The sequence below is a fragment of the Diachasma alloeum genome, unplaced genomic scaffold (genome assembly GCF_001412515.2).
Source record: "Diachasma alloeum isolate Michigan unplaced genomic scaffold, Dall2.0 Dall_scaffold_00371, whole genome shotgun sequence".
Classification (NCBI taxonomy): domain Eukaryota; kingdom Metazoa; phylum Arthropoda; class Insecta; order Hymenoptera; family Braconidae; genus Diachasma; species Diachasma alloeum.
The window spans coordinates 725,161-737,227 of NW_021680510.1; the positions used below are offsets into that span (position 1 = coordinate 725,161).

General features: G+C 34.7%; 1 protein-coding gene across 1 annotated transcript in view; it reads left to right on the plus strand.

Annotated features, from left to right (window-relative positions):
- Nucleotides 1-3,377: 3,377 nt before the first annotated feature.
- LOC107041655 (mucin-5AC) overlaps nucleotides 3,378-12,067 on the plus strand; it is a 100,601-nt gene continuing 91,911 nt past the window's right edge. Inside the window, exon 1 of the mRNA XM_015262296.2 lies at nucleotides 3,378-3,464. Coding sequence (XP_015117782.1) covers nucleotides 3,378-3,464 — 87 coding nt within the window. The remainder of the gene's footprint in view (nucleotides 3,465-12,067) is intronic.

Consider the following 12,067-nt stretch of genomic DNA (forward strand, 5'->3'; position numbering starts at 1 on the left):
GCGAATCACGAGGGATTTTTCTGCAACATTTGACACACTCGTTCCTAGACAGGGAAGCTTGAGGAAAATATCCGATTAATTTTGAAGCACGAGTGGTATTTGACGGATTATTTTTCCACTTGGATTTCAGCCAAGAAAAATGCAGTGAACAGCATCCGGATACATTTACACAGCCATACATTTACAACCCACTTTTTTATTTATCTGTCACACAGAATATTAAACGTGAAATACGTTGAAAGATGAGAAACATTTGAAAAGCTACTAGTGAATTTCCGTCGGAAATTTTTTAGAAATTTCCGAAATAAAACTGTTTGACAGCCTCAAATACTGCGCTCTGATTGGCTGAAATCCGAATGAGAAAAATAATCATGATACAATAAGAATGTACAATTTTGTATTCAGCACGCGTGGGATTTGAACCCACAGCATTGAGAGTGCGAGACGCATGCTCTTAACAATGAGCTATCAGGTGCCACGATAAATGCATTCTTTTATTATCCTTTTCACAACATTGAGCGGGGAAAGTCTCGAATCGCCTTGGTGTGAGAGGAGTGGGGGGTCCCTCGATGCATAAGTGCGCCATAAGAAGGGCCCGGTTGCGCACGCAAACCATCACACAATGGTGAAGAGTGGGGCACTGTGAACCTGTTCAATAGGTTAAGGTTGCTCCTCTACGGCTTCCAAAATAGTGATGAAAGTTGAAAAAAGTATAAAGAGAAAAGAATTTTTGATTTTTAGAGACATCATTGATTTTCATGAATTTTTCACCAATTATTGGTGATACAGGACACTGATTTCCATGATCTTGATTATTAGTGATTTTGATCACTCAAATTTGCTGATGGATTTATCAAAAAATTTGAGATGGGCACCTGAAAATTAGTGACATGTTACAAAAAATTGGTCACAAAATAACTGAATTTCAAAATTTTGCACTGATTGAATTTCAGAATTGTAAATCCATAACAGTTGAGGATAAATTCCTAAAAATTATTGACATGCCCTTTAAAATCAAGATTTTTTTCTCTGGGTACTGAATTTAATTTTTATTTTCATTTTCATTTCAAAAGAATTTCCGTAGAAATATCACTTGTAAAAAATTTGCGGAATTTTTGAAGATCTGAGCAAAAATTTCTCACTGCGTAAAATTATGCAGTATAGGTATTCATGTTTATAATGAAACTTCGCATAAAACAAGGAATTCTCGTCCTTCCCGTGTTCAGAAATGTAAAAGTTCATTATTGAATTTTCAAAATTGAAAATTTCATGATTTTGCTTCCGAATGAAAGCATTGTAGTTATCAAATCCGAAATTTTCTATTTTTTGTGGCAAAGTTAACTAATTTTGGCCTCAGAAGTTCGAATATGCTATGTATGTGACTTTAAATGACTCCAATTGGGATTTAATATATTCTTTCCAATACCATTCTGACCGAGTGCGATCATAAGATTGACTGCATCCTCTATGGCTGAAAAAAATTATTTTCCAAGCAATATTCTGCGAAAGAAAACATTCTAATGTTCACGAGGAGAAATTCTTTATAAAAATGCCAGGGCTGGTACTGAAAAAAAATTTAATCCATCGGCTATGAAAAATTCTAGTGCTGTTAAGGGGTAACGGAAGCGGTCGTAAAAGTTTCCGGGGATTTCTGTGAAAATTTCGTATAAAGATGGGAAAAATTCACTTGCTACTCAATCAAATTTTCAGTGCTGGCACTGGAATTTTCCCTGGCCGTCACTTTGCGCCTTTTTTCACGTGCTAGCATTAGAATTTTTCTAGAGAATTTCTCTCCGTGTTGAGACAATGTTGGCGATCAACGTTGGGACAACGTTGGCTACTGACAGAAAGGATTAGTTATTGTTAACGAATGGATTTGATTGGCGACGAGGGTCTATTCAGTCTCACCAAATGTTCATTCGTTAATAGTTTAGAAATGCACATTTAAAGAGCCTTTTAAGAGAACCATTCGTTAACTATTAACGAATATTCATTTGGTCATATTCAACTCTACCATTCGTTAATAGTTAACAAATCTCGTTTGGAATAAAAGAATCAGTCTATCAGTGCGCCAACGTTGGGGCAATGTTGAGCCCAATGAATCATTGAATTTAATTCAAAATACATCGTCATAGAAATTCCATTCGAAAGAAAATTGCTAATTTATTGGCAAAAATATATTGACTATGTTCACAACAAAAACGAATCTCTGAATTTCACACACATTTTGTAGACATTTTTCAGACACTAAAAGACGTTTGAACCAAATGAAAATTTATCTCAATTTCAATTATAAATCCAGATGTTTATGCATCTGTTCGTATGAAATTCAGACAATTTTTCATTTTATTCAGAGGTTTTGTAGTGTTTGAAAAATGTCTACAAAAGGTGCGTAAAATTCCGACATTCGTTTTTGCTGTGTTGTGACGGAAGCAATTTCCCACTTATTTTCCGTCTAAATCGAATTCCCTTAGGATTTTTCTAGAATTTGAAATTTTTCCCTAGCCACACCTTACTCCATTAGACGTATGGAAGTGGTAACATGAACTCATTATGTCAGTTAATTTTTCTCGCGACAACAATTAAGATTCAAAAAAGTTAAAAGCTAACACTGAGAAAAAAATTTATTCCTTCCAAGAAAATGTTATTGGTGATATCTTTTTCATACTCTTAGTAGAAGAAAATATCTCTTTTGGAACGTATTTCTCCAGGCCAGTCATTTCCAGGTGCTCCGAAATCAGTTCCAAGCGTGAGAATTATGGTGATCTATAAGAATATTCTTCTGCATATGACCTCGAAGAAACTCCAATAATAATTATTAACATTTGGAATTATTCCAATTTTCTTTACCTGAGAAAATCGCCAATTTGTAAAATCCGGAAGATATCGGAGAACATTTTGTCAAGGTCATATGTAGCATAATAATCAGATTGTTCAACATCACTGTAATTTTTGAGGATAGACTTGGACTCTCTGAAAATGACTGTCCTGGAAAAATTCGTTCTGAAAAAATATTATCTTCTGACGAGAATATCAATCCTTGGCAGGAATAATTTTTTCTCTCAGTGAAAGGCTGAGGACGTAGTTACTAAGGTATCATAAGCTGTTGTTATATTTTGTTAAAAATATATCTTATATATATAAATTTATCGAGAAATCTTTATTAAATTAAATTAAATGAATCGGATTCAATGTCGCTCGTTTCGATCACTCATTCGTCAAATTCACTTTTTTAGAAACGATATTATAATGAAGTGTTGAATGAATCCTGAAAACTTTCCCTCAAGTGAAACCGAGAGCATAAAAATGGACAGTTGCAATAGCAAACAGTTAAAATAGCAAAAATAATGAAATTCAATTCTTTTCGTCATTTCAGAATGGCGAGGAGGTCTTGGTTTACGGCGATCCTCGTGTTGGCGTTGCTGTTCGTCACGTCTGATTGCCTCCGTGGACCTGCCACTAACGTAAGCAGACATTTCAAATTGTCGATAATACATAGGTTATTACCCCAGAGAAAAACCTATCACGAAATTAAATATGCTTATTGAGTGGCATTTCGAAATTCGTCGTGCCCAGGGGTTCGAATTTCCGTGAAACCATCGGAAATCTCAGTTGAATTATTGAATAGCGTAATAATGTGGTGATGAGAGGGCGATTGAAGGAACGGAAGTCATTACAATGTATGCTTGGATGGGCACTTTTGCATGTTATTGCTGCGATGCTTGCCAACACTTGGATGTTCACTGAATAATTTTGAATTGCATCGGTCAGGCTTATGATAATCATTGTGGAACTTTTTCAGAAATTTTTCTCATGGAACATGATTGACAAATTTGATTGTCAACAATATCTCTGAATCACTTTCCACAGTCAATAAGAAAATAATTTGAAACCGTGCCAAGGCACTTATTTTACTGTCAACGAAAAAAATTTCAAATACTGTCAAAATAAGATTTCACTCCTGTGTGGTCAACTGAATTGATTTTTTCAAACTCCGAACAATAAGTGACAGGAGGAGCTGATACATTGACGTTGGAATTTCCGTGACAGGGGTCTTTTGACCGCAAAGCCGATCATTTCAACACAAATTATATACTTCGGCATATATCTGACAAATATATGCGCCGAGAGAAAAATCTCCTAATATGTAAATCATATTTACTTGAGAGAAGTAAATTATTTTCAATTACTTAAATCTCAGAATGTTCGCGCTGCACGGAACTCGAGTAGATTCACATTTTCACTATCTTTCCCCGTTACATGATGAATATTGTTGCGTATTTACCCTTTTTCTCCCTCAACCAACTTCATGTACCATCGTCTCTTTGTCGATCATCATTCTTTTATCTTAGCTCTTTCACTCTTTTCACCCCATTTTATTTAATAAACGAATTTATTATTTAAACGGTGTCGTATTTTACAATATATTACATATCGAAACAAGGGAAGTGCATTAAAAAAATCATGCAAACAATGAATAATTGAAAATAGACTATTCTTCTACGCGATTTGAGTGAGTCGATTTACGACAAAGTCATACGTAAGTACAAGACCATTTTAAAGCATCAGACGTTTTTCGGGCCACGTGAGTTGAGGTGCATGGGAGAATTAAGCGATTGAGGAAAAATTACTTGTCGCATAAAAATATCTTTTAGATACTAACAATTCGTTTTCTCAGTGTGCGGGAATGAATATTCGTCGCTTAAAATTTTTAACTTAAATTTCGGTACATCCTTAAGGGGAGACTACTATGAGTTTTAAAAGTGGCGGGTTATTGGAGTGAGATTTTTCATGCATTGAAGATCGATTATATATGTCTAAAAACAAATAATTTGTGCAAAATAGTATATTTCGTAACGAGTGCAAAAAAGTGTTTTTTGGGGAGTGGGAGGTTTATATCACGAGCCGAAGGCGAGTGATATAATCCCACGAGCTAAAAAACATTTTTTCACGAGTTACGAACAATATTTTTCATCACAATGTGGCGGAAATTGGACTTTTAGGCACGCGGAGCGTGCCGAAAAGTTCACTTTTCGTCACAGCGTGATGAAAAAATTAATTGTTCATTGTTCGTTTACCCCGCAGACGCTTAAAATGTTAAAAATTGTGCAGGGTCTTCAATTTTTGAAATACAGAAGTCTTATTCTGATTTTTGAAAAAATGTGTACAATAACAATTATAAATTATTTTTTCGAAATTCGACTCCAACACAGTCAATTTCGTTTTGGTTAAAATAAAAATTTGCACTATTCATGTAAAATAGGCAGAAAAATTATTCTTAAAATATTAAAAATATTTTTTCAATTCTTGCAGAAACATTTTTCGGGCTATTTTACATAAATGGTGGAATTTTTATTTAAAAAAATAACGAAATAGCTGTGTCGGAGTTGAATTTCAAAAAACTAATTCGTAATTGTTATCGCGCACATTTTTTCAAAAATTTTGAAATAATACCTCTAGCCCAAAAATTGGAGGCTCTGGTCATTATTTATCTATTTTTAATATTTTAAGTGTCTGCGGGGCAAACGAATAATGAACAATTAATTTTTTTGCGAATGATATGAGGAAAATATATGAGAAATCTCATTCCAATAGCCCGCGACTTTTGAAATTCACAGTAGTCTCCCCTTAAATTTTTGATCAAGTGCTAGTTTCACTGAAAGTTCAAGGAATTTCGTGATTAAAAATTGAAAATCTGATGATAAAATCAACCGAAATTGTGAATTTAAGTTCGATTATTCCATGAAAATTGAAAGAAATCGAAAAATTTCAGAGAATTGACGGTAATTCGGTACTGAATAGTCGTTTTAATTGACAATTCATGTAAATGGGGGAATTCTGTTCTTCCTGCTGCTCAAAAAATTTGAATTTTATTGAATTTTTAGTGAAATTGGAAGTTTTCTCATTTTTTTCCAATAAAACAAACAATATGTCACTCCTCTAAAAATGACTAGTCGACTCTCCATGAAATTTCCATTTTCATAAATATTGATCAGGATGAATGAAATAAATCTTCCCAGGAGAGAAGAAATACGCAACAATACGTATGTGTGTGTGAAGTCATGAAATTTTTTAAAAATTCTTTCAATAGGGGATTAACGGAATTTCATGAATTTTCTTTAAAGATATAAACTTTAATAAACTCTCTTCCTTAACACCAATTGAAATTCAATTTTTCATAGAGTTTTGAAAATATTTTTTTTTAATGGAAATGGAATTAATCATGGCTTACAAAATTAATTTCGACAGCCTCTTGTTAATTTCTAATTCAGCCGGAAAAAGCAATCTGAGAGACTTTGGGACTCAATTTATCATTCACCTTTTGATTATAAAATTACGTCGGCAATAAATCGTGCTTAGAGAAATCGTTAGATGACTCTGTTTGGAGAAATTTTGATGGGCTACTAAAAACATCTCCTCACACTCTCCTCCAAAGATTTGGTTTTGGAAATATTTGAAAAATAATCGTTATGAAACTCAGAAACTTTTCCTCTTGCTCCACTCCGCTTCAGGAGAGAGTAATGTTCTGTGCGTCGTTCGTCTTATTAGCGCTATTCATCTCGACTTTTTTAGATTTTCGTTCCTTGATGCTCCTACTTGGATTTTATTTGATGGGTGCTATTGCAGCCTCATGCAGTTTCCATGCAAAACTGTGTCATGATTTTATCACTTTGATAGTTACAGTTCCTTCGCATGTTGAGTTTACTCAGTATCTTTGTCTTCATCCGATCTGATGGATCTTTTATGGTCCATTGGAACAGAATGTGGGTCATATGAAGCGTAATTAATCTTTCTAGTTTCTCCTGTTTTGAAAAAAATTGAGCTTTTAACTATTTATTTAATTATAGTAGCAGTCTAAAAAAAGGACCAAAGAACTTTTGGAAATGCGTGGGAAGAATCTGAGAGTGGTGATAGGACTTCTTACAAGCCACGCAACACTCAGAACAAACCTGTTTAAAGTAAATCTTGCAGAAGAAGAAAACTATCCTTTATGAGTGCCCCCTATTATCACTTCGTCGCTATAAAATTTGGGCCCAGGCTTTCATGCCTGGGCCTGAACCAGAAGACAGGGTTGCAACTCGTGGACTGAATAAATAAAGGCGGATGTTACAAAAGATCATGATTTACGTGACTCTGGGCCACATATTGACCAGCCGCATATATATCTAATCTAATCTAACTATAGTAAACGGTTAAAAAATGTTTGGTGGAAATTTTCGGGGTACTTTTCGGAGATTTTCATCTCATTATAATTCCAGTGAAATTTAAAAAATTTTGAAATTGAAAACTCGTAACTTTATTGCAAAATCAATCGAAAGTGTAAATTTTAGTTCAATTATTCCATAAAAATTGATAGAAATCAGGAAAGTTCAGGTTAATATATTTTTGAATTTTCGAATAATTGAAGATTTAGTGTAATTTGGTACTGAATATTCATGTTTTGATTAAAAATTCAAGTAGGTTGAGGGATTCTCGTCTTCCTGCTGCTTAAAAATCGAAATTTCATTGATTTTTCAATGAATCTGAAATCTGACTCTCCTGAAAATTACCACTGAACTGTCCATGACATTTCGATGTTTTTTAACATTGCGGATCAGTATGATAATGAAGTGATAAAACTGAATTGCGCTTCCATTGCCTTTCAAGATTATTTATAGGCCAATATCCTCGATTTTAAGAGAGAAATTTTAGTGAAAGTGTCACTTGATGAAAATTTCCACAAAGCTTAATGAAAATTGAACCCTAAATTTTTTGACTGTAAAGGCTCTTCCGAGGGTTTCAGATCTTCAGCAAAGAAATTACCTTTCAAGTCCACTTGTCTGATTGTACTATTTCATTACTGGAATCACTCAATTATAGTTATAATAATAATTAAAGTTAAATTCCGAGAAAATAAAAGAATATTCTCCACATCTTCTTACACTATTAAAAATTTTCATCTGAATTTTCCGTGTCAAATTTCGGAAATTTTTATCGTGGTCAAGTTCTAAAAATTCCGTGACAGTTCCGTAAAATTTCCTACAATCACATTTCGCTCCGGAATTACGGAAAAGATACGTAATTTTTATCGGAATTTTCTCTCCGTGTGTGAAAATTCAAGGAAAAATTGAAAATTCATGTCATTTTGTTTCTGAATATTCATGTTCCACTGGGAATTCAATCAAGTTCTGAAATTTCCATCTCACTCCCACTGAGAACTCATGAATTTCCGTGAATTCTACTTAAAACTTGAAATTTCATAACCATTTTTTCCCTAAATTCGATTCAATGTTACTCTCATGAGATTTACTACAATATCTTCCATGAAATTTAAAAAAAAATTCTAGCAATATGGTCACATTCATAGGATAGGATAGTTTATTAATTGACTAGGCAAAATACAGTCGACGATCTCTTCAGGATTACTCCAGAGAACAGAATGATGACAGATCCAGATTACAGTCGTATCTCCACAAGCTTCACAGGCATCCTTCAAATGGTTTATAATAGGAATTCGAAGGGGGATACGCACAACATAATTCGGAAGAATAATTTCAATAGTTTCAATTGTATAGCTATCAGATGTCATATTAGATTCAGCATCAATTATAATTATATTAATAATAAAAGATGATTTTCGAGGAAATGAAAGAATATTATCGGCATCTTCTTGGTCCCATTCATAGGATCTCGATATCCGAACATTAAACTTAATTTATAGTCTTGCCTCATCTCGGACGTACTTACTCGATCGGAGTTATGCATTCACCTGGGTATCACTCGTAAAAGGAATTTCCACCTGCTCCTTATGTCAGCGAAAGTAGACGAATAGAAATGCCGATCTATCGCGTGAAAATCATCAATCTCAACCGTTACATCTTGTCCAGTAATAAAATAATTTAATCGCACGTTCCAAATGCCCTTTTTGGACTGAATAAAATCTACATAATATACTTTGGTGTAATAAAATCTATCACGAGTTGAGTTTATGGTCGAGTGGATGAGATGCTCGCTTTTGGAGACGAAGGTCTCGGGTTCGATCCCGGGAACTGGTGCGATATTCCTGGATTATTGAATTGAGTTAAGAGATTCTTCCCTGTGGTTGTTTCAATCTCATGAAGGCCCTGTTATAAATTTTTTATCTAAATTTGGATCGAGTGACAATGTCACTGAGATTTTGAGGAACTTCGTCATTGAAATTTCACAATTTGATTAAAAAAATCAGTAGAAACTGTAAATTTCAGTTCAGTTCTTCCATCAAAATTGATTAAAATTATGGAAATTCAGGTAAAAACATTTTTGAATTTTCGATTAATTGCGAATTCAGCATAGTTTCGTTCAAAATTATCATATTTTAGTTATAAATTCAAGTCAATTGAGAAATCTTCGTTTTGCTGCTGCTAAATAATTGGGAATTCCATTTTTTTCTCTAATGGAAATTCAATTTTATTCAAAAGGGTATCAAACAAGTTGATTGTATGGTTAAGTGGACAAGGTATTGGCTTTCGGAGGTGGAGTTCTCGGGTTCGATCCCGGGAACGGGCGCAATGTTTCTGGATCATTGAATTCAGTCATGATGGATTTTCAAACAATACACTGAAGTATTTATTTTTTCAATACCGTATTTCTCCAGCCGAGCCATTCCCAGGCAATTCTCACGAATTATGATAATTATATTGCTCTAGAGGATGACCATGTTACTTGTAACCTTCAGTGAACTCCCTCAATAACTATAAACATTCAAAAATTAATTGAAATTCTTCCCTGCAGAAAATAAGAAATTTAGGAAAAATGAATAATCATTACTGAAGGACTTCATCCAAGGTTATGTGCAACACAGTCATCCTCGAGAGCAACATCATTGTCATAATTGAAGCCTAATCAGGCACGCCTGGGAATAATTCAATTGGAGAAATATGATTTAAAAAAAAAAATGCTTTTCTCAAGTAAATGAGTATTTGGCAAAAATAATTTTTTTTCTCAGTGTAAGGATCATCCAACAGTCTAATGGTTCCATACTTTGGAAGTTTCATACTAATACACTGTTGTGAAATTATAAGGTCATAACTCAAATAGGTAATACGGTATTAGGTACACCCTAACAGTTGAATTTTTTTGTAGAGGAACTTCCGCAGTAAATTTTGCGGCAATGGCGTAGGGGGAAATATCGAAAGTTCCGACACTCCACTGCATCCTTTGAAAAAAAAATAATAAAATGACGAAAAGTTCACGGGTGGATTGCAATTTCGTCGTTTGGGTTTCCTTGCAATTAGTATTCATGATTAATCAATTCCAAATAATTTTTATTCCTAAATATTATTTATCTGAATTTTTTAAGAAATAAAAATTTTCATGAGAGATTTGACAACCACGGATTTTTGTTCGGCGCAGTTGGTATTCGTGTGTCCCGATACAATTCTATACTGTACTATAGAATCTATAGTGTATGCCTTGGCGGAGTTTATACGATGGCCTCCGCCGCGCGCACTCTAACCTCCCTCAACGTTGCCATGTTTCGCCATCAGTTTCCTTCAACATAACTAAAATAAAAACTTGGCATAATTGCTTGTTTGCAGCGGAGCTTGAGAGAAAAACCCGATTAATTTTGAAGCTTGAGAGGTATTTGTCGGATTATTTTTCCCAGTCGAATTTCGGTCAATCAGAGTGCAATGGACAACATCAGGAGGTGAATTAGGGAAGATTTGAACAAATTGTGTTGATAGAATAATCCGATACCGACGTCGGTGGCCGAGTGGATTAGACGCAAGTCTAGTGTGCGAAAGGTTGTAAGTTCGATTCCCCGTGGAACCGAATTTTTCACCGGAAGGAACCGCCTGTACCGGTATGGGTTGTCTGTGGTTTCTCCATGCCTCTATGTTCTATAGGAGTGCGAATGCGGTACAGTGTAGAATCCACAGCTGCATGCATAGGGTTGGATAGAGTGCCGAATGGGACCTGAAAAGGGACTCCGAGACCGTAAAAAAAAGAATAATCCGATTTTCTGAAGTGGGCCGACAAAAATGAAGAACTACTGCAAAACATTCAAAAGCTAGGAGGAAATATCCGAAATAAATCTGTCGGGTAGCCTCAAATACTGCGCTCCGATTGGTCGAAAACCGAATCACGTGACCCCGAATACAGCACTCTGATTGGTCAAGATCAGATTGGAGAAAATAATCAAAATAAAACTGATGTGAAAGTATCGCGTGACCCCGAATATTGCCCTCTGATAGTTCCAAATCAAAATTGAGAGAATTGTCATTGCAATTGAAAATTTCATGCCCCCCCTCCTTATCCTGCATTCAATATCGCTCCCGCGAAAATTACCGCTGAACTCTCCATGAAATTTCCATTTTTGTCCAGCAGTGCAGAAAGTGAAAGGAAAACAGCCTACGGAAATAAAGTGTAACAAAAATCGCGATTATGAAAAAAATTTGTATTGCCGGATATGAAAATCGAGTGAAAAACATTAGACACGTGTTTTTTTATTTAAATAAATAATGAAAAATTAATAACGTATATATTCAATTGAAATTGTTTCGGCTATGGCGTCATACCAGAACGCCCGTATTTGAAGTTTGTGATATTTTCAATTGCCTAGAACCGTCCAACTTTAAATTTTTCATTCGAAATAAAAAAATATAAATGGAGTAAACAATAAATGAAACAAAATAAGCATCACATTTTAATTGGAGTTATTTAGCTCAGAGATGATCCATTTCGCCCCGCTCTCGCTGATTTTCAATAAATTCTTATATTAAATATAAAATCTGCACGTTCAGAAATCCTAGACACAAACTTCATAAATATGCATTACTAGATTTCTCGTGCGATCACAGTCCACGCCTAGTCGCGCGCCGTTCGCCTGTGCGCCTGCATGCGAGGAAAAAAATTTCAATAAAAAAACAAAACCGCGTTGAATGCAGGGTGACCGTAGAATTGTAACTCGTGCTATACTCTTGGTCACGCTGGTATAACCAGGACCTGACCTTTCAGCGCTCAGATGTGTTATAGTATAATATTTTGTGTGTGCACGCGATATGTTGACTATTTGGAAATGTTCGCGGTGGCCGGATTATTACTTATT